Genomic DNA, 23,497 nt, shown 5'->3' on the forward strand with positions numbered 1-23,497 from the left:
TTGCATCAGTAAATAAACTATACTTTTCATTATTACTTCTATTTAGCTTACTTTAACATTTGTTAATTTTAGCAGCCTAACCTTTACTAGCCTAATTTAAATAATCCTACTTGTAACTTTCCTAACTTTGATCATGTTTATTGCTTTAGTACTTTAATATCAGTATCGTATCATAACTCTTGATTGCTAACTGCAGTTATGATATAATTGTGATGTTATTTGCTTGACTGTACACGCACAAGCTAAAGTCAGGTCTCCTAAAGTTACTAGAAAAATTAAAATCCAGACCAGCAGACTGACATGCTTTTTTGTATACTGTACTTTTTATTGACAATATTTTTTGATCACCACATAGTTTTGACCAAAATACAATCAGTAATAAATAAAAAATGGACACAAAATAAATAAAATGATTCTCTGTAACGTGCAGAAATAACTTGAAGACAGGAAGGAGGTTCTGTACATGAGGTCACCCGGGCAACGCCTACAGAAAATAATTCAACATCTTTACACAGAAATAATAAAATAATTCACAGCAAGCAACAGGTTTGTCGTCTTTTAAAAGTTAAGTCTGGACTTGGAAAAGTCGTTACACACTCTATGTTCACTAGAAGCTACGCCTGTCTTGTAGTTATTTCTCCTAGTTGAGAGGCGGGGTTTTGCTTGATGAAGAAGCCAGATGATTGGCTGATGAGTGATGATGGCAGCAGAGTGTTGGGACTCTTTCTACATCCAGCAGTCTGAGTGCACTACCAGAAACTCTTTTTCATTAACAGTGTGTGGGCTGATCAGATTTAGTAAAAGGGGTGTGGCTTTTTATTTGACAGTTTAACAGGGGTCCCCCCCCCCCCCGTTTTGGGACCTTTTTGTTTAAACCCAGGTGTGGCCGCTTTATCTGTCAGCCCGAGTGAAATAGGCGTGAGAAAAGTGTGTGCTTTTAGATTGTGCATCAGTCCCGAAAAAGGGGGCGTGGCCTCTGACTTCTCCAAGCTAACACTGTTTAAACTTTATAATACTGAATTGCATCATATTGAAACGCCTCTAAACGAACTCTGGAAGCTTTAAATGATTTATTCATACATCCGATAAGTTAACTGCTGTAATAAATTAAGAAGTTATACAAAACATCAGAATAAATCTTAGTGTTTCGATATTACTAATTTGTTTTTCAAAGGCTTTGGAATGTTTAAGTACTTCAGTGCACATACTATGAAAAGATTCAGCAAAGTCATGATCGACTTCCAAGCAAGAGTTTGTGCTGAATAAGGGCTGAACCCAAAGTTATAAAAGATGTTAAAAACCACAACTTTCCACAGGTTTTGTGTTTATTCATCATGAAGAAAATCATTAATAATCTAAATATGGATTTTTTCCTTTTTAAGCAAATTTATTTGAACCTACACTTTGGATGTGAAGTTGTGACAGGGTTTCACATTTAATAAACACTAAATCAGCCATGTTAATAGCCAAGTGCAGCTTTATTTAACTGATGCTAGAGAGGATGACTTTACTAGCTTCAGTAATGTTACTTAATGGACTTGCTTCATGTGCATGCTCTTCCTCAAAGCTAGCTTCACTAGCTTTAATTAGTTTTGTTCCGATGCCCTAAATTAAATTTACTAAAACGTCTTTATTTAAAATCTAATGTCTATCGTCAGATGTTCGTTTTTGGTTTACCCGTCCTTAAGCACAACTCACAGGCAATTAAGTTTTTCTGATTCTAATCCAACATTACTAGCATAACTTATTTGCTGTTACTAAAAAAATATAGTCAAAAAAGCCACCCTTTTATTTACTAGGTAATTACTAATATACATTTTGTGATTTTCTTCATTAGCATACCTTATGTACTGTTACTTAATTTTAGCCTAACTTCAGTAATAATAATAAAAATACTTCCTTTCAGTTATGTAACATTACATACTGCATTGTCAATTGTGCAATGTTTTCACTAGCTTAGTTTCTGTACTGTTACATCCTTTTTTTTTCAGTAACATTTCTTGCTTCACTAGCATGTGATGTTACTTTGCTTTGTTTATTACGTGATATTACTTTCAGTATGTTACTAGGTAAACTTAAGTAAAATTGCTTGTTTTATGGTCTTAAAATCTGTACTGCTAATTAGTTTTTCATTTGTTTAGTAGCTAACTTAAACTAGTAGTGTTTTAATTACTTGCAGTAACTTAGAGTCAAATTACAGTAGTATGGTAACATTACTAGCTTAACTTTTTTGCTGTTATTTCCATGTTCCCTTGTTTAGGTTTACAATTATTAATCTTAACATCTGCACTGTTATTTCTGTGCTTTAAATTAATGTTAAAATTAAGTTAGGGTACTAAAGTAACAGTTTGTTTAGTTTGTAATAGTTGATTTATTAATTTGTATTTATAACATTACTTTCCAATGTATCTTTGGTAATCCTATTTCTTACACTAGTTTAACTTTAATAACGTTACATTCTACACTAGCTAATCCTCTGTATGATTGTTTTTTTTTTTACTTTACAAGGTTAGTAAAGTGATATTACAAAATCAGCTAGTAAATCAAAGCCAGTAAAAACTTTGATTTACTAGCTGATTTTGTAATATTACTTTACTAACCTTAATAATGCAATGATAATTTCTTTGCTAGCTTGCTAGTACTGTACTAATTCATTTTAGCCAAAATTTAGTAATAGATCTACAATTAATAATGTAATATAAAATTCTGTACAAGTTAAAAATTTTCAACATAAATTTCTGTATTGTCACTCCCTTTTATTTGAGGTACTTAATTAGCTTATAATATTTCTTTGCTTTTTGTAATATTTGTATCACTACCTTAACTTGATTTATTTTCTTAATGTCTCCAGTGTTACTTCCTTTTTAATTAGGTTTAGTAACATGACCTGATGTGCTACCTTTAGTTAGTTACTTACTTTACTGGCATAACATTAGTTATGCTATGTTCTTCAGTATTTTCCATAATAATGTAAATCTTGGCATTAGTGTAAAAGCCCTTTGATTCCACATTAAAACAAGACCTTGATAGTGTAATTAATGAAAATGATACGAGCCCAGAACATAACCCTGTGGAACACCTTGGACTATGCTAATGATTTCTGTTATGTAGATTAGACCCAGGCAAATTTATAAGAACAAAAATAACTTATTTGCTTTCCATTCAAGGCATTAGAAACAACGGGGTCTCAGTGCTGTAGCGTATGGAAATCGAAGTGGATCAAAATCTTGCAAAGTTAAAGTTAAAAAAGTAAACATGAAAGACAGTGTAACTAATAAAGTTACTGTTTATGTGATGCATCGCTACTGCAAATCACTTTTGTCCGTGGCAGTATAACTTTAAAAACTCATTTATATCCACAAAAAAATAAATACCTAATTTTTAAAGGTGAAAGATTTGTTAGAACTGATTTGTCAGTATTAACATTCTCGCTATGTGTTATACTATGTGTTCCTCAATAGCATGACATATTATTGGACTTTAAGTCAATAAATATTTTTTTATGACGTTACTAATAAAATAAAAGCAGTTTGTGGTAGTGCACTTGGAATTTAAAACTAATAGCATGTAGTTTCTTAAAGCAGCAGTGTTTAACCTCTTACCCTTCACACATTCATATTTTACGCTCTTCTAACACACCAACTGTGGTGTGTGCGTGTGTGTGTGTGTGTGAGGTATGGAAGAAAGTAATAAAAGCGTGTGATATTAAATGTGCACAGAGTTAGCAGGAATAAAGTGGGTGTTGAATACAGCAGTGTGTCAGTAGATGATAGAGATTTATATATAAAATTGTGAATCTATAATCCTGTACAGTCTGGTGTAGCGAGGGTGGGGCAGGGGGTGGGGTGTGCGGGCGGGGCAGGAGAGCACCGTGGCGCTTTAAAGTTTGGCCCCGTCTGTCTGGGCAACACGTGTTCTCTTGGCAGTGTGTGTGTGAGCAGATCTCTGTTCCCCATCACCATCACACTCAACTACGCAACATGGCTGGAAGACACACAAACAGACAATTTATTATATAATTACATGTACATTTAAAATGTATTACGTTCTGTACAAATATTCAGAAATAGTTAAACACATATACTTTAATATATACGGAATTTTATATAAAAACAAATGTTTAATAGAAAAAATCCTATTAGTAAAAAATATTCTAAAATACTATAAAAGTATTAAAAATACAAATTACAAAAAAGTACAAATATAAATAGCAAATATTTTAAAATTAAATCTAAACCGTAAAACCTTCATAATAATAATAACAAGATTAATAACAATTAACTATTTAATAAAAAAAGGAAATATGTATTTTTAATACAGCTACCATTAAAAACAAATTATGTCACTTAGTAATAAAAATATATTTAAAATGTTTTATGAATCATAAATAAATCATGATAATTCAACAATTATCTATTTTAGAATAACTTAATTGAGCTTATGTAAAAATAATAATAATAATAATAACGGTAAGTTTAAACTAATGTAAAAAATTGTGTGTTTGAGTGTGCGTCTATGTCCATGTGTTGTTCACCGTTGCGTGTCCCTGTTGTCCCTCTCTCAGCATGAGTATGTCCTCACAGTGGAACTGTCCAATCGCTGCACTGCTGACGGCCCAACTATGCGCGTGCACACACACACAATCTACCATGAGAAACCAAAAATGTAGACACTGTCTGATTGTCTGGATCTGAGTATGTATGTGTGTGTGTGTGTGTGTGTGTGTGTTTGAGACATACCGTCTGCTGGGATCCGGTGTGTGTGTGCTGATGTTGTCACGCGGAACCCAGCTGGCAGTGTCTCTGCTGATCCGGGCATCATACTGATCCCGTGAATATCACGAGGGGGAAACTGTCTCCTCCACGCTGGGCCACGGAAATCCTGCACACACACACACACACACACACACACACACACACACACACAGACTCAGACACATGCACAGTATACAATGCAATTCAAATCCTATTATTGTGTGCTGTATTGTATCATCTCAAATTATACAAAAGTGATGGAGTAATCTGATTGGACGAGAGGCTTTCCATGAGTGATGATGTAGTTAAGCATCCCAGTGCTGTTACGCTGTACATGTTTCACTCCACGATGTCACAGGTGTTCTAACAATGGTTAATTATGCGCAATACTGCGATGGTGTGTGGAACGAGGAATTGGACGCCCTACATAGTGCACTAGCTTTCCATGTAACGCTATTTGGGATTCAACTTCGGAACCAGGAAGTTAACGCAGCTGATATTCTAAAGCGGAATAAGTGGAAATATAGTCTACTAAGTTTCTCAGGACTGTCCACCACCTCCATGATTTATTCTCCTCACCTTTTGGCTACAGAGTGCCGGTGAGGGTTTAAAACTACTTTCACCTCCTGTTAATTACACTAACTGTCAGTCACCAGCTCCACCAGTCGTGGTTAGTTAGTTCCCCCAAACGCTGATGGATATGTGTGGGCGGAGCAAAATAACTGGGTAAGTAAAGAAACAAATCATAATCTGTAGATGATAAACGGTGTTTGTGGAAATGTTGTATAAAAGCAATATCACACTGTAGATTGTGCTGTTGTGCTTAATATCAGCACGGCTGTGATATCTTCAGTACTCCCGCTGCACCCTTGTGCCTACGACCGCATCACTGCCGTGCTGATATTCAGTACAATAGCCAGACCTCGAGTGTGATATTGCTTTATTATACTAATGTTTACTGTAGAAACAAAATTTTCAGAACACACACACACACACCTCGTCTAGTCGTCTCTCTGTACCCAACGCCAGCAGGTTGTTGTATTCTCTCTCCAGAATTTGACGAGCCTAAAGGGGAAAAACACTGTGACTTTAAAACCTGTGTGTGTGTGCGTGTGTGTGTGTGTGTGTGTGTGTGTGTGGGTGTGTGTGTGGGTGGGTGTGTACCTGAGTGTTCTGGTTGGGGATCTGCAGTAACAGGGCGAGGCTGCTGTAGTCGAAGTTGTTGTCGAGGGCGATCAGCGCTCCGTGAACACCACTCTCTAGAAGGATGTTGGCGTAGTCACGGAGACCGATACTCTGAACCCACCGAATCACACGCTCGTTACTCCATACCAGCACGTCTACACACACACACACACACACAATGATCGGGTACAACCGACAAGTGGACATTATTTCCACATGTCGTTGCTTAAAATAGTTGATGTTTTAAAAAGTTTTAATTTAGTTTTAATTTAAGGTGTGTGTGTGTGTGTGTGTGTGAGAGAGAGAGAAAGAGAGAGAGAGGAAGAAAGAGAGAGAGACCTCTCATTTCATGCAGACTGCTCTCTCGCCGTCTCTCCAGCTCTTTGCGGTCGTAGTTGAGCTTTTTCAGACACATGATTCCGTACTGAAGACTCGTCCTGTTAAACACATTGAGTGAGTTGTTCACTTTAACGTTTAGCATTAGCCTCGCTATAAATACTTTATACTGTCTCAAATTTTCACCATTCCTGAGGTGTTTCGGTTCAGGCCTATTAAATCTGTTTGAGGTGTTGAGATTTGTACTCGTGAAATCCGTCAGTGCTAGGGCTTAGGATGTCCACTGGTTTTAAGGTGTTTAAGATGGTACCTGCGGAAGATGTCCAATAGTTTTAAAGTGTTTAAGATGGCACCTGCGGAAGATGTCCACTAGTTTTAAAGTGTTTAAGATGGTACCTGTGGAAGATGTCCACTAGTTTTAAGGTGTTTAAGATGGTACCTGCGGAAGATGTCCACTAGTTTTAAGGTGTTTAAGATGGTACCTGCGGAAGATGTCCACTAGTTTTAAGGTGTTTAAGATGGTACCTGCGGAAGATGTCCACTAGTTTTAAGGTGTTTAAGATGGTACCTGCGGAAGATGTCCACTAGTTTTAAGGTGTTTAAGATGGTACCTGCGGAAGATGTCCACTAGTTTTAAGGTGTTTAAGATGGTACCTGCGGAAGATGTCCACTAGTTTTAAGGTGTTTAAGATGGTACCTGCGGTAGATGTCCACTAGTTTTAAGGTGTTTAAGATGGTACCTGCGGAAGATGTCCACTAGTTTTAAGGTGTTTAAGATGGTACCTGCGGAAGATGTCCACTAGTTTTAAGGTGTTTAAGATGGTACCTGTGGAAGATGTCCACTAGTTTTAAGGTGTTTAAGATGGTACCTGCGGAAGATGTCCACTAGTTTTAAGGTGTTTAAGATGGTACCTGCGGAAGATGTCCACTAGTTTTAAGGTGTTTAAGATGGTACCTGCGGAAGATGTCCACTAGTTTTAAGGTGTTTAAGATGGTACCTGCGGAAGATGTCCACTAGTTTTAAGGTTTTTAAGATGGTACCTGCGGAAGATGTCCAATAGTTTTAAGGTGTTTAGGATGGTACCCGCGGGAGATGTCCACTAGTTTTAAGGTGTTTAGGATGGTACCTGCGGAAGATGTCCACTAGTTTTAAGGTGTTTAGGATGGTACCTGCGAAAGATGTCCACTAGTTTTAAGGTGTTTAGGATGGTACCTGCGGAAGATGTCTACTAGTTTTAAGGTGTTTAGGATGGTACCTGCGGAAGATGTCCACTAGTTTTAAGGTGTTCAAGATGGTACCTGCGGAAGATGTCCACTAGTTTTAAGGTTTTTAAGATGGTACCTGCGGAAGATGTCCAATAGTTTTAAGGTGTTTAGGATGGTACCCGCGGGAGATGTCCACTAGTTTTAAGGTGTTTGGGATGGTACCCGCGGAAGATGTCCACTAGTTTTAAGGTGTTTAGGATGGTACCTGCGAAAGATGTCCACTAGTTTTAAGGTGTTTAGGATGGTACCTGCGGAAGATGTCTACTAGTTTTAAGGTGTTTAGGATGGTACCTGCGCAAGATGTCCACTAGTTTTAAGGTGTTTAAGATGGTACCTGCGGAAGATGTCCACTAGTTTTAAGGTGTTTAAGATGGTACCTGCGGAAGATGTCCACTAGTTTTAAGGTTTTTAAGATGGTACCTGCGGAAGATGTCCAATAGTTTTAAGGTGTTTAGGATGGTACCCGCGGGAGATGTCCACTAGTTTTAAGGTGTTTAGGATGGTACCCGCGGAAGATGTCCACTAGTTTTAAGGTGTTTAGGATGGTACCTGGAAAGATGTCCACTAGTTTTAAGGTGTTTAGGATGGTACCTGCGGAAGATGTCTACTAGTTTTAAGGTGTTTAGGATGGTACCTGCGCAAGATGTCCACTAGTTTTAAGGTGTTTAGGATGGTACCTGCGGAAGATGTCCACTAGTTTTAAGGTGTTTAGGATGGTACCTGCGCAAGATGTCCACTAGTTTTAAGGTTTATAAGATGGTACCTGCGGAAGATGTCCACTAGTTTTAAAGTGTTTAAGATGGTACCTGTGTAAGATGTCCACTAGTTTTAAGGTTTTTAAGATGGTACCTGTGAAAGATGTCCACTAGTTTTAAGGTTTTTAAGATGGTACCTGTGGAAAATGTCTGTCAAGTTTTAAGTTTAGGACAGTAAGCTGTATGTTGTTTTTGCGGTGTTTGTACCTGTGGAAGCTGTCCACCATTTTGAGATGAACGCGAAGGTCCTTCTTGGTCAGATGATCCAGCATTCGTGCGTCCACCAAACACTCCATGAAGTAGCTGCGATACTGAGGTAGGCCAAGGCTGGGCAGCCACTCGTTACCGATCCACTCATGATTCATGTCGCCGTATGCTAGCGTCTACCACACACACACACACACACACACACACACACACACACACTTTAGACATCTACACACTTAGATCATAACTAGTATTATTACTAGTATAGAAATAGACACACGTTACTAGACGACAATACTAGTTAATAGAAATAGACACACGTTGTATTATTTATTTAATGTTAAAATACAGTGTTGTTGAATTCTGCACTTTAATTGGACAAAAGGTGTTGATTTGTTCTCTAGAACAGCAGCTCTGACAGTGGCACAGGTTTATAATAAGCATAACAACGGCACATTTACAGAAACGTCAGTTTAAATCAATGTTTTTTAACCACTGTGCCGTGGTACACTAGTGTGTTGTGAGAAATCGTCAGGTGTGGGAAATTTTTCAATTATTTAATTATTATTTAGGTAGAAATATGAAAGATAAAAAAAAGTCTGTTATATACTGGCTGTATATTGTTAATATAGGCTACAGAGTTTTATTTTTTTACAGTTTCGATTGTTGGTGTGCCTTGTGATTTTTTTTCAATTAAAAATGTACCTTGGCTGAAAAAAGCTTGAAAAACACTGGTTTAAATGATTCAGTAATAATAAGTGGATTATAATAGTCATGAATATAGGTAAAGTAAAAAGATGTTTATGCTACATGTATGGAAGGAGTCTCCAGTGTCAGTCAGAGGTAAAGCTGGGAGGTTCTCTGATGTCTTCAGGACAGAGGAGGTTTACGATGCTAACCAGACTGCGTTTTAAAATGAAGTTAGCCATCAGTCAGGATCTTACCTGAGACCAGCTTCCTTCTTCAGACTGGGACTTCTGTTACAGCATAAACAAACATCCACAGTGTTAGCAGATGATCCAACACACACACACACACACACACACACACACAATTTTGGTAAGTACTGTATTTTTTTTTAATGCAGCTAGCTGAAGCTAGCCATGCTATGATATACAGTACACAGCAAAAGTAGAATAAACCCCTTTTTCAGATATAACTGTGTTTAATGGACATTTCTGCTGTTTTACTGAAATGCTAACAGAGCTACCGGATAAACAGCTTGTTCTAGTAAGCATTCAGCAATCTTAACCAACATCACTTCATGCGCTAAACATACATTGTTGTTTTGCCATTTACTTAATAAAATATTTGAACATATGTCCTTATTTCACACCTTAAAATGCGAACGGTGGACGGCCGCTAGTGTGTTTCTGTAAGCTCTGTCTGGCACCTTCTACATAAGAAGAAAGCTTTTTATAAGGTGAAGCATTTTAAAAACACAAATAGGAAGTAAATTAAAATAAATACACACGTTATGGGCATGATGATGATAATGATGATGTGTGTGTGTGTGTAAGAATTATGACATGAACAGAGAAAACAAAAACAGTGGCTGAGGATCAACTGCTGTGGGTGTGTTTATAGCGGAAAACTTAAAAAATTTCGTTTTATTTAATTTATTTTATGATTTATGTTGTATATTGTAATGTCTATAATTTACACTGCGTTTCTTTCTGTCCAGGCTTTCTTTCTATTGATATAATCTGTGTGTGCATTTTCCCAATTGGTCTGTCTCTCCCTGTCTGTCTGTCTCTATCTGCTGTCTCACTGTCTTCTCATTTGTCTGTCTGGTTGTCCTCCTGTCTGTCTCTCTGCCCAGCTGTTTGGCTCACTGTCCCACCATCTGGTCATTTCTCTCTTGTTCCGTCTGTCTGTCCTCTTGTATCTTCTTCTGTCTGTATGTTCGTCCTTCTGTCAGTCTCACCACCTGCTTATGTGTCTGTCTGCCCAGCTGTCTGTCTGTCTCTGACAAGTTTTGTCTTACCATCCATTCATTTGTCTGTCTATCTGTTTGTTCTTCCTTTTGTCTTTCTGTCCGATTCTCTGACTGACTTTCTCTCTTTCTGTCCAGACATGTGTCTCACTGTGTCCAACAATGTAAGTATCTGTTTATCTGTCCTTTCTGTCTGTCTATTTGTCCTATCTATGTATTCATTCTTTTTGATCATTTGTTTATTACTCTGTCTGTCTTTCTGACCGGCAATGTGTGCGTCCATTTATCTACTGGATCTGTCTGCCTAAGAGCTTCTCCGTCCATCTGCATGTTCATCTCTCTGTCCATATATGTCTCTCTGTCCAGTCAGTGCTCTGTCTTACCATTTAAAACACATTTTTTTGCACAGCAATTATGTGTAATTAATAAATAATTAATTTAATTAATAATAATTAATAATTAATAACTAATGTTATAACAGAAATTATCAAGTCTGTGTGTGTGTGTGTGTGTGTGTGTGTGAGTCGGAGGAGAACAGCAGGATGAAGATGGAGAGCGGGTGTGGCAGTGGGACGGAGGGAGTGAGGGAAGGGTGGAGAGGTAGAGAAGGAGAACTGACCGTTTTAGACGGAGCCGCGAGTGTTTCCATCTCCTCATGCGTCACCCACACATTGCCTGATGGCTAAAGTGGGCGGGGCCACAGAGAGCAGCCATCCAATCAGAGAGGGGCAAGCAGTGTTAAAGAAGAAGAGCAGCACCACTGTAAGCCAATAGTGTTACAGCGTCACGGTCAGGTCATGTGACATGGCACAGAGAGCTCACAAACTGTACATAAAGTAACTAAAGATAATTAAAAAAAAAAACGGTGGATAAAGAGGAGGCAAAGAACAAAGAGAAGAAGTAACTAACAGAAAATGATAGAAAGGTCAATGATAATAAACAGAGGAAGAGGGGGATGATTAAAGAGGAAGAAAAGATAAAAAGGGGAGGAAGAGGTGTACAGTACTACAGTAATTAGTGTGTGTGTGTGTGTGTGTGTGCTGATATCTCACTTTAACGCTTCCTGCTACAAGTGATGTGTTACCATGACAACATATTGTGAAAGACAGTAGAAATGGAGAAGAAAACACACACAGAGACAAGGAGCAGGAGGATTTAAGCATGTGTAAGTGCACTGAGGATCCCGTGTCTGTACAGATGCATGTGTGTGTATATGTACTCACGGTGCGAGAAGTGGGCGGAGCTGAGGGGCTGGTCAGTGACACCATCTCCTGGATGGCGAGGCGCAGTTTGAGGCGGTGCAGCGGGTTACTGATGCCGATCTCACGCTGGATCTCCGTATCAGACAGAGCTGACATGATGGCACCGCTCTTCACGTTCGCCCGGCACGCTGCCACGTACCACGCCGGCATTCCTAACCACAGCTACACACACACACACACACACACACACAGAGTGACTTAGACATACTTTATATTTACTCATGAATAAAAGGTTTATTAAAGACTGCCACAAGATGGAGCTATTGTACAGCAGTTACTCAGTTAAAACTGCTCTACATCACACACAGCGAAAACAACAACTCTGAAACAATATACACTTAAACAAGCTATTTATTTTAAAAACAAGAACAATATAATCAATTTTAACATGTACTTATTAACAGAATAATCAGGATTTAAAATCTGATCTTATTTTTCTTTTCTTTTTTTATTTTAATCTGAATTTTAAAAAACAAACAAACAAACATGATTTTACATCATAATTAATTACAATTATTTTGTACTAAAGTATTAAATCTGTTCTGTATTTAATTTGATACACTTAAATTGGGTTTTAAATCATTAATCCTCATTTTAAGTACTTTATTTAGATATTTAGAGTTGTATATTATATTTGTGTACTTAATATTCCGGGATAAATAAACATTTTAAATGCTAAATATTTATTAATAAAAAAATTTATTTTGTGTGAATTAAAAAATTTTTTTATTAGTATAAATCTATAATTTAAACACATTTTAAAATCTTTTTTTTATTTTAATCTTTAATTAAAAAAAATAAATAAAAAACAAACAAACAAACATGATTTTACATCATAATTAATTACAATTATTTTGTACTAAAGTATTAAATTCGTACTGTATTAAACAGTAAAAATACTAATCCGAATCCCGAATTTAAAATGCTTTTTAAAACACTTAAATTTGGGTTTAAAACATTATTCTAGATTTAAAATGGATTTGTATTTAAAATACAAAAAACACTGATCTGGAACCATTTAACATATTAAATTGGATTAATTACACTTTAATTTAAAAACATTTTAAAACCACTAATCTGGATATAAAACAACTTAATCTGGATTTTTCACAAGATATTTAAAATAGTCTAAGTCTTACCAACTTTAATATGAAGTTTAAAATGTTAAATTAAGAACATTAAAGACTTACTGTAGCAGTGGTAAGTAAACATTTGTTTTAGATTCCTAATTTAGTTTGAATGGGGCTGTTAAATAATGCAATAAAACAATGCACATTATGAGTCACACTGTACCTAGCAGTGACCCGACACACACACACACACACACACACACACAGCTGCAGCCTCCTGAGCACAGTAAGGGCGAGGTGACCACCAAGTTGTTTGTGTGTGTGCACATTTGTGTGTGTGTGGCTGAGAAAGCAGGTTTATAAAAGCAGCTCTGAGTCAGGGTGTAACAGCAGTATAGTAACTCCTGACCACAAACTGCTGATGCTTACACACACACACACACATACAACGTGGTTTATGCAAGCACAGCTTGTGCCGAATTGTTTCACACTCTAACTAAAATAATTGCCTCTCTGGCAGTTTGGAGCATCATGGGGGAAAAAGGAGCGCTAAGTTCAGGTTAAGTGGAGTTTGAGATAGAGTCGTTTTATGACAGTCCAGTGTCTACTCAGACTTGGCCAACCCTGTGTATCCATGTTGCTTATTACACCACCGTCGACTTAATGACTGTAAACGACACAGGTGTGTAGTTGTATCTCATAAGGACCCTACAGCGCCTTGGTGGCAGAAAGTCTTGCTATTAGCTGGGAAATTCACTCATTTTTGTGAGTCTCTGCCCCAATACTGCTGTAACCAATCAGACCTCAGTGTCCATCTCTAATACTGCTGTAACCAATCAGACCTCAGTGTCCATCTCTAATACTGCTGTAACCAATCAGACCTCAGCGTCCATCTCTAATACTGCTGTAACCAATCAGACCTCAGCGTCCATCTCTAATACTGCTGTAACCAATCAGACCTCAGTGTCCATCTCTAATACTGCTGTAACCAATCAGACCTCAGCGTCCATCTCTAATACTGCTGTAACCAATCAGACCTCAGCGTCCATCTCTAATGCCACTGTCGCCCTCGGCTTGCTCACCAGGGACAAACTGACCATTTTGATTCATACAAATTCACATTTCATACAAACTTAAATAATTCTTTTGACTGTGTAAAGCTGCTTTGCGGCAATGAAAATTGCTAAAAGCGCTATACAAATAAAATTGAATTAATACCGCTGTAACCAATCAGACCTCAGTGTCCATCTCTAATACTGCTGTAACCAATCAGACCTCAGTGTCCATCTCTAATACCGCTGTAACCAATCAGACCTCAGTGTCCATCTCTAATACCACTGTAACCAATCAGACCTCAGCGTCCATCTCTAATACTGCTAACCAATCGGACCTCAGCGTCCATCTCTAATACTGCTATAACCAATCGGACCTCAGTGTCCATCTCTAATACTGCTGTAACCAATCGGACCTCAGTGTCCATCTCTAATACTGCTGTAACCAATCGGACCTCAGTGTCCATCTCTAATACTGCTGTAACCAATCGGACCTCAGCGTCCATCTCTAATGCCACTGTCGCCCTCGGCTTGCTCACCAGGGACAAACTGACCATTTTGATTCATACAAATTCACATTTCATACAAACTTAAATAATTCTTTTGACTGTGTAAAGCTGCTTTGCGGCAATGAAAATTGCTAAAAGCGCTATACAAATAAAATTGAATTAATACCGCTGTAACCAATCAGACCTCAGTGTCCATCTCTAATACTGCTGTAACCAATCAGACCTCAGTGTCCATCTTAAATATGGCTATAATCAATCAGACCTCAGTGTCCATCTCTAATACTGCTGTAACCAATCGGACCTCAGTGTCCATCTCTAATACTGCTGTAACCAATCAGACCTCAGTGTCCATCTCTAATACTGCTGTAACCAATCGGACCTCAGCGTCCATCTCTAATACTGCTGTAACCAATCAGACCTCAGTGTCCATCTCTAATACCGCTGTAACCAATCAGACCTCAGCGTCCATCTCTAATACCGCTAACCAATCAGACCTCAGCGTCTATCTCTAATACTGCTGTAACCAATCGGACCTCAGTGTCCATCTCTAATACTGCTGTAACCAATCGGACCTCAGTGTCCATCTCTAATACCGCTATAACCAATCGGACCTCAGTGTCCATCTCTAATACTGCTGTAACCAATCGGACCTCAGTGTCCATCTCTAATACTGCTGTAACCAATCGGACCTCAGCGTCCATCTCTAATACCACGAAACCAATCGGACCTCACTGTCCGTCTCTAATACCGCTGTAACCAATCAGACCTCAGTGTCCATCTTTAATACTGCTGTAACCAATCAGACCTCAATGTCCATCTCTAATACTGCTGTAACCAATCAGACCTCAGTGTCCATCTCTAATACCGCTGTAACCAATCAGACCTAAGTGTCCATCCTAAATATGGCTATAACCAATCAGACTTTAGTCACCAAACTGACAAAATAATTAAACAATCAGAATATCCAAGGGCAAACACATAAGTAAAGAGGCATCCGTGTAGACTTTGAAATGCATCACTTCATTCTCATTTCATTTAAAACCATACCATTCGATTGTGATCAGATTTGATATTAGATTATTTTCCCCTCAGATTGCCCCAGCTGTACTCAGTATTCTGCAGCAGACAGGCACTTTAAAAGCAGGACTGGAACAAAGCCTGAGTCCATGTTGTGGAAAGCTATTTTGGTTTATGAGGGAAATACTTACCTCCAGCCATGCAACAACAGTAGGACCATCCCACTGTGCGAAAGGCAATCCTTTCCTCCTCGCCTCCTCAAGTAACTCATGCCTAGAGAAAACAGATAGATAAATGGAGGAGAGAGGGAGGGATGAAAAGAGGGAGGAAGTGGGCCAAAGAATGAGGAGACTTCATCTGCACTCAAACAGACAAACTGAGAGATTATTTATCTCTCTTATCATTAGCACCCAGACCTACCCTGCTTCCCGTCCTCTGATAAGAACTAACACACATTTCTGCTAAGCTTCGAAACATCTCTTTATTTCTAAATGCCTAAATGCCTCTCGCATTTAGTTAGCTCCTGCCAAGATAGCGACTACCAGAGCTCCCATTGTTGAGCTTCAAAACTGCATTTCAGAAAATCTGTGACATCATGGAGGGTTTTTCCAATTATTTTTAGACAGACATCTCATGGAAACTGACTCAACATTGCAGTGGTAATCATTAGGACTAACACAGGGATTTTACATCATGCTAAGAAACATAGCAACAATTTAATTTCATACCCCGTTACTAACGTTGCATGTTAGCTAGCTGTCATTCATGTCTTAAAACCTCATTAATCAAGCTAATAAAAAAAGTAAGCATGCTGTTTTATGTCCTTGCTAACCAGTAACCTGGGATGCTATTATTATTAAACTGTTTGTAGGCTAAAATCCAACCTAAGAATTAGTAAAATATAAAAACTTTCCCAGGGAAACAGTCAAAGCAACCTGCAGGCACTTGGCTAATGAACAACAGGCATTAAGATACAGTCATTCACAGAGTTTGGACAAAGATGCTTAAATAAATGGAAACTAGCAAGACATGATAACTGTTAATCAGGACTACCATGCTAACTGCTAGAATTTTATTATTATTATTATTATTAACAATTCTTACTGTAACAACTACAAAGACAAAAGTCTGTAGTCTTGCTAGTGTCCCTTGAGCTAAACTGTTAGCTCGCTTAACATTTTTGTCCAACTGTCCCACATTAGATAGCTGACAGAAAGTTAACACTGAGTGGACAGTTGGTAAGTGAATGTGCTTGATGTTTCTTCCTCAGGAGATGAATTAGTAATGCAAACATTGCTTGCAGTGCAAAGTAAGGACACTTGAATACATCATGGGGTAAATGGGGGGGGGGGGGGGGGGGGGGGCGCTGCTGGGGGGATCCAAACTTCCTGTCTATGTTTGTAGACCAGTTCCCCACAGCTGAGGCCCCAGCTGGACCTGTTCAATGCCAGAAGAAGTCCAAGCCCTTGGTATCTTTATATGGACCAGCTGATCCAGAAGATGTTTTCGATGTGACTCGTGAAACCACACCTCTTCTAGCACCTCTTCTAAGTACGAGGGTGAGTCAAAAACTATCCGCACTCCAGTTATATTCTGTTAGCTTCTGTTGGCTGCACTGTCGTATCAGCGCTTTCCGTTTAAGGCTACTGTCTACCCAGTTACAGCTGTGCAGGTGTGAACGTCTTACATCAGTTCATTTGTAACAGTGCAAAATTGGACGCCTCACTTGTGATTTGCACGAAAGAAGAGCAGCATGCAGTGTATATGGTGCTGAAACAACTCACGGAAGAGCATAAACAAATGCACCTGGATATCTGCCAAGCGATCCTCTAAGAAGGTAAAAGTTTCTTGAAGAGAATCGTTACTTAGTTAAAAAGTCAACCATCAGCTGGAAAATACAATAAAGTTTACAGGTTTCTGATATTCTTGAGGGCCAGAAGTATTGGGACAATACCAGGAAAAAGCTCCAACAATCAACAGTGCTCATTACAAAGAGACGCTTATTGAAGAGCTAAAGCTTTCAAGGGCGTCGTGCCAGTAAATGACAATACATGTCACACTTCTGCCTTTTCACTTGTTTGGTCCCCTGAAAGCAGCCCTACGAGGACAAAGATTCACTTCTGATGAAGAAGTGAAGACAGCGGTGCATTCATGTCTCGCAGCTCAGACTAAACATTTTATAATGAGGAAATACAGAAGCTTGTTGACAGACAAAGTGTATTAAGCAGCAAGAGGACTATGTTGAAAAATTATGCATTTGTCTTTTTTTAAAAGATCATTTAAACAAATTCAGGGTGCAGGGAATTCTTGACTCACCCTTCGCTAAGTATCCAGGCATATATTATTAGTATTTTTAGAAGAAATTGGGGAAAATAATGAAATTCATTAGAGATGGATCCCATGTAAGATGTACCCAAGCTTAATGGGACAGCGTGATCATGCACAAGTTTACAAAATACCAATAAAATTTCTTTCAGCTCTACCAGTATATTGGTCAGACATATTTTCTGTAAGGTGCTAAATTATTGTGATGATGTCTGACGATCAGGTTTATAAACTGGCTAAACAAAAACCTTAATTCATTTGACCTTTGTCATAATTCATTTAGATAAAAAGCCCCTTCAAAGCTGTATTCAAGAACGATGGTGCCGTGACCCGGTCCTTATCTTTACATGTCTGATATGGAATGTTCAGTTTGAGTGTGTCATGTAATGAGTGTTTTGTTTCCTCCAAACAAGCTGATGCTGGAGGGAGAGAGAGAGCGAGTTATGACAAAAATCATACACACAAAAAAAAAAAAAAAAACGTCACGCAACCCAAAGAGCTGACGATCCATAACCAGAGATGGCACCTGGTTATTGCAATCCAGCACACGATGCACACTGATACACACATCGGGAGGAAGGCCTCAGCATGGCAGGCTGTTTAGTCTTACGCACACACACACACACACACACACACACACGCACGCACATTCACACAAACTCAGTTTCCAGGCAGAGATGCATCTTCTACAGTACTGCAGAAGGGAAGAGTCACATGTACATTCGCGTGAGAGAAAAGGCGGTAGGGCGTAGGGGGGAAGTGTAGACAGCAGATGGACAGAGATCAGGTCCGAGCCCTCACAGATAGACACACACGCATACACACACGCACACACATATCACACAAGCACGAGACAGACTGTAAAAATGCAGCAAAGTCTCAGCAACGCAAACCAAACTTACCCGCTGATGAGAAGACGAGAAATAAAGAGAATGAGAGATAGAGAGAGAGAAAGAGAGAGAGTGATGGAGAACAAAATTAAAAGTCTGCTACTGAGCATACTGTATGTACAGCACATTAGCTTTAAATCCTGATTATTTTAGGTATCAATGTTGGTTTATTTTTATCGTTGATAGCGGAGGGCATCATGCCCAGTCTAACACACGAGCCCTCTATTGTTTTTAAAGCTCTGTGGTATTTTAAAGTAAATTATTTTAAATAAAACATACTAATTTTATGTAGAAAACAGAGTAGAAAATAGCATTTCAAATATTAGAAAGTATAAGTAGAGATAAAGGGGGGAAAATCGATTCAGTTATGTATCACGATTCTTTCGTGTGGTAATTCGTGCATTCAGACTAAAATATATTTTTTTTAATTAATTTTAAATATATACATGTTTGCTTTTCATATGGTAAATTGCTGCAGTTCCTCTATAATCCTACAGGTGGTGCACTCAAAACTATTCACACATTCTCAAGCAGCACAACATCCTACAAGCAAATTATTTGCCAAGTTTGTTTTGAACTGTAACAAAAAAATGTTAATATTGAAATGGGATATTTGTAAAATCGTGATACTTACAGAATCGCAATACAGATCGAATCGGCACCTAGGTATCGTGATAATATTGTATCGGGAGATCCCTGGTTATTCCCATCCCTAATTATAAGTAGAAAAAATGTAAGGGATAAACATTAAAATATTGTAAATAGCTACAATTACAGAAAGCAAAATATACAAATACCAATAAATTAGCATTTATAGAGACTGATTAAAACCCAAGCTAAGACTATAGAGAACTGGCTATAACACAAATTAGCAATCAACTAAAACCAAAACCATGTCTATATTATGCAGACTACCACTGGATTAACTGACCGAGTACATAAATTTAGCATTTAAGTAAACACAAGCTAGCACCAAAGCAAACTGAAGACTAAAATCCAAGTAGTAAACTCGGTATCACTCATTACAGTTATGCACAGTAACCCATTACCTCTCATAACATACTAAACACTAACAAACTATATAGTGAGACAAGCTAAAACACAAACTAGCATTAGAGTAAAACTATAAGCACTACACTAGAGTAACAGTAGAGCAAACCGGCTAATCATAGAGTCGCAGTTGTCTTTTACTGACTAAACTAGCAAGTTTAAACTAGATAAAATGATCTTGGCTATTGTATCATTCATTGTTGTTGAAGAATTAGCACGGAACAAGTGTGGGTGTGTGTTATTAATGGGTGCATGATGCCCTGTTCTTAACATCTCTTCTGTGTTCATACAGCATGCAAAATGAACGTATGCCGTAATAAACAGAACAGTCGTCCAACGCAAACATCATGATGGGAAAACAAGCGGAAAAAGAAAGTCAGGTCATTAGCATGGACACAGTGGACACGTTGCTAACATGCAGCAGCAACGCACGGACCAGTGCACACTCGGTTTTCCTGCTGTGGAGAGAACAACACACTGCAGATGTTATTGTAAACCTTCATACATTCTAACCTCTAATACATTCTGTGTTTCTAGGCTCACCTATAACCTAAAGTGCCAATTTATTGCTGGGTTTTAATACTAAAACTGATCTATAGTCTACCTAGACCCTGGTCCTTGCAGTTCACTATTTGTCCACTAGACTCTGCTGGCCCCTAGTGGTAAACCGATCGGTGTAATATTCTCTAGATCCCAGCATTTCCTTTTCATTTGCAAGTTCCCTAGTTTCTAGTGTACTCTTAGTTCCCAGTACCTGCCTTGTTCCTAATTATTAATGTTCCATAGTGCAGTGAATCTCAGCAGTGCTCCTGGAGGACTACTGCCTTTCTCATTTTAAGCCTTCTCAGCCTACACCACACTTGATTTAACTAATCTAACTATTTAACAGCCTTTCCTTGATTGAAGTGGGTGTGGTAGAGCAGAAAAGACTCTAAGCTCGGGAAATCACATTTTTAGGGTTTTCTTATTTTCCTGGCTTTGACTTCTTCATTGTTTCCAGATCCCTATGTTCTCTAAGTTTCTAGTATTTTACAAGTTCCTTGTTCCCTCATAGGTAATGATGTTTTTTTAATTTTGGTGTTTCAACTTGGTGACAATTTCACAATGTATTTGGTGTTCTTAGGGTCCAAATAGTTTCCAATATTCCACCAAAGTCCCATTGGCCTCAGGTTCAAATATCCTACCCAATGCCAAATATCCTTCTAGTTTGCAGTATTCCATTAGTTCCTGTTGTCTGACTAGACTGTGGTGCCTGCATGGTTCCAACCTCCCACTAGTTTCCAATATTCCAGATGTTGTTTCCCAGTATTCCCAGTGTATGGTTCCCAGAGTCCTCTAGCTCTCACAGGCCTGTTCACACTTGTCCTGCGTTTATGTCTAAACAGCCTCATAATAATTATAGTTTTTTATGCCTAGTGTAATTATGCAGTCAATTAGTTGATCCTTTATTATTGTCCAGAATGCATCAAGATGGATTTACACTACAAATGTGATTTGACCATATGTGTCACCACCTCTAAATGTGGTTTGACTGACTGAATCGCAACGTGTCTTCAAGACGCATTTGACGTTCACACCCATACTTTGTGCTGACCACTTACAATCCGATCAGGGTGCATCTTAAGGTGCCAACAGGGCCACAGATTCCTAGTTTTCAGTGTTCCAATACATTTCATACATTCCAGTGTTGATCCCACTGCATTTCTCAGTTCCTGATGTCCCTCAGTTCTTACTGTGCTCCTAGTTTTTACATTCTCTAAAGCTTTCAGAGTCCCTAAGTTTCCAGTGTCCTCCTAGATCTCAATGTCTTGTAAGCTCTCAGTGTCCCCCAAGGCCTCAATGTCCTGTCTCCCTGGTTTCTTGAGTGTACAAAGTTCTCAGTTACTCCATAATTTTCAGTGATCTCTTCACATCTGTATATGTCTACTGAGTAGTGTTGCCATAGTTACAACTGCATCTAGATCCTTCATTGTTCCCTAATTGCTCATGCCGTATTATTTTCCAGCATCATCCTTATTTTGGAATCCTTGCACTTGGCACTGTCTCCCTGGTATCCTCCTCGTTACAATATCATCCTTACTGTCCTCCAGAATCTTCTAAGTTCCCAATGTCTCAAAGTTTGTGGTGCCTTTCTAGTTCATACTGTCCTCTTAGTTCCCAGTGTCATCCATGCATCCCCTAATTTCTATTCTCCCCCAGTTACCAATGTACTATACAGTAGTTCTCTCCGTGCCATGGGTTCTCCATGGTTTTACCAGTTCCTAGTTGCATGGTTTCTGTAGTTTTTAATTGTTGTGGTCTCTTAACAACTAAACCTTGTAATAACTCTAAGGAGTTAAAACACTTACTTCTTCTTTATGCGGCGGTCCTTCTCAGCCTGAGTGCCCAGTTTCCCCACACCAATTTCCTGAGCAAGCAATTCCACATCTGAAACACCTATTGTGGACAATATGATATAGATATGTCATTGGCTGGTCCTCTTTTGTTGAATATAATATATTCAACACAATGGGATATTCATGTGATAGTATTTGTGTGGTGTACCTGGTCCTGGTCCCATCATCTCTTTCCCCATGTGTACCAGTCGTCCTTTCTCCTTTTTGCCAAACAAGCGGCCGATGGACGATTTGATGCCTTTCTTCTTTGGTTGTTTATGGAGCGAGTCCTGACTGCTGGCTACACTACTCAGAGCTGCATCAGCCTCTAACGCTGCGGCTAGACTACACAACACAACCACAATACATACTTTAATGTTACATCCATCAAGATATGTGTCAACATTATGTCAACTCTGATTCTTTCTCCAATGTATCCCTTAGGTTAGGAGCTCCCAAACTAGCCAATTGATGTCTTGAATTTATCAACCCTAGTGGATACAATGTCATAGGTTTTTTAAAAATAGCTGCCAATGGGGTCATACAGTCAGATAAATGAATATAAAATACTTATGAAAGGCAGAAAAGTTTCCAAAATTTCTTTGTGTGTTGTTCATACAGATCTTCATTATGTGCCTAAAACCAATTATTTACTTATATTCCTCCACAACTGGAAAGTGGTACATTGTATTATAAATGAATACTGCAAATTATGAATTTGTGGGATGATATTTTTAAAAGTCATAGAAAGTCACATGACAAGCAATGTCTCCTTACTGCCCAATTCCCAGTTTTATTTGTTCCTGGTTGTTAGTTTGTTTATGTACCATTAGGCTGCTATCATTTTAGTTTCTATTTCCGAATTTCCCTAAGTTCTCTTAGTTCCTCCTTCTCTTAGTTGCTATAACTTTAGTTCCTGGTTCCTGTGGTTTATAGTACCCTTCAAAGTCAAATATATACTCTTCTACAATTTTCCTTGTTCCTAGTTCCATCAGATTTCCTGAGTTCCTAGTTCTACTAGGTTTCTAGTCCCCTTAGCCCCCTAATACCAGATTTTCAGTTCCTCCTTGTTAGTTTCATTTAGCTTTTAGTTCTGCAGTGTTTTATTCATATTAGTTATAAGTTCCCATTTTCCTTAAATCACAAATCTGTTAAGTTCTAGTTTGTACTGGGCAGTTTTGGGGGACGTTACTTTTTAAAGTAACTAATTACATTACAAAATTACTGTCATTAAAAAGTAATTAGTTACATTAAAGCGTTACTTTCTGATAAAAGTAACTAGTTCGATGAAACTAGTTTAATGAAAACTCCTTTGTGATTCCTCATGCATGTTGTTTTAGTCGAGACCTTTATAATTATTCTACCGTCATCACTCAGTGAAGTTCAGCCCATAATCTGTTAACTACTAATATCCTGATCTCATCTATGTGGTTTCACGCGGTGGCCATAAGTACGGTTCATTATGATTCACCGCGAGGGTTCCATCTTTCTGTGTGTCGGCCCCCACA

The 23,497-nt window shown here is 38.4% G+C and overlaps 1 protein-coding gene across 2 annotated transcripts in view; it reads right to left on the bottom strand.

Annotated features, from left to right (window-relative positions):
* Positions 1-56: 56 nt before the first annotated feature.
* Positions 57-23,497, bottom strand: part of ppfia2 (PTPRF interacting protein alpha 2) — a 72,484-nt gene continuing 49,043 nt past the window's right edge. Inside the window, exons 18-30 of one of the 2 annotated variants that reach the window (XM_053508319.1) lie at positions 22,159-22,334; positions 21,963-22,050; positions 15,541-15,622; positions 11,663-11,863; positions 11,059-11,121; positions 9,448-9,477; positions 8,504-8,679; positions 6,279-6,376; positions 5,919-6,094; positions 5,751-5,819; positions 4,740-4,881; positions 4,535-4,619; positions 57-3,984 (exon numbers count right to left, since the gene is read on the bottom strand). In XM_053508319.1, the coding sequence (XP_053364294.1) occupies positions 4,561-4,619; positions 4,740-4,881; positions 5,751-5,819; positions 5,919-6,094; positions 6,279-6,376; positions 8,504-8,679; positions 9,448-9,477; positions 11,059-11,121; positions 11,663-11,863; positions 15,541-15,622; positions 21,963-22,050; positions 22,159-22,334 (1,360 nt within the window). In that variant the 3' untranslated portion in view covers positions 57-3,984; positions 4,535-4,560. Of the gene's footprint in view, positions 3,985-4,534; positions 4,620-4,739; positions 4,882-5,750; positions 5,820-5,918; positions 6,095-6,278; positions 6,377-8,503; positions 8,680-9,447; positions 9,900-11,058; positions 11,122-11,662; positions 11,864-15,540; positions 15,623-21,962; positions 22,051-22,158; positions 22,335-23,497 lie in introns of those variants that run through there. The other variant, XM_053508318.1, reaches the window with a different exon arrangement.

The sequence above is a fragment of the Clarias gariepinus genome, chromosome 12, assembly GCF_024256425.1.
Source record: "Clarias gariepinus isolate MV-2021 ecotype Netherlands chromosome 12, CGAR_prim_01v2, whole genome shotgun sequence".
Lineage (NCBI taxonomy): Eukaryota > Metazoa > Chordata > Actinopteri > Siluriformes > Clariidae > Clarias > Clarias gariepinus.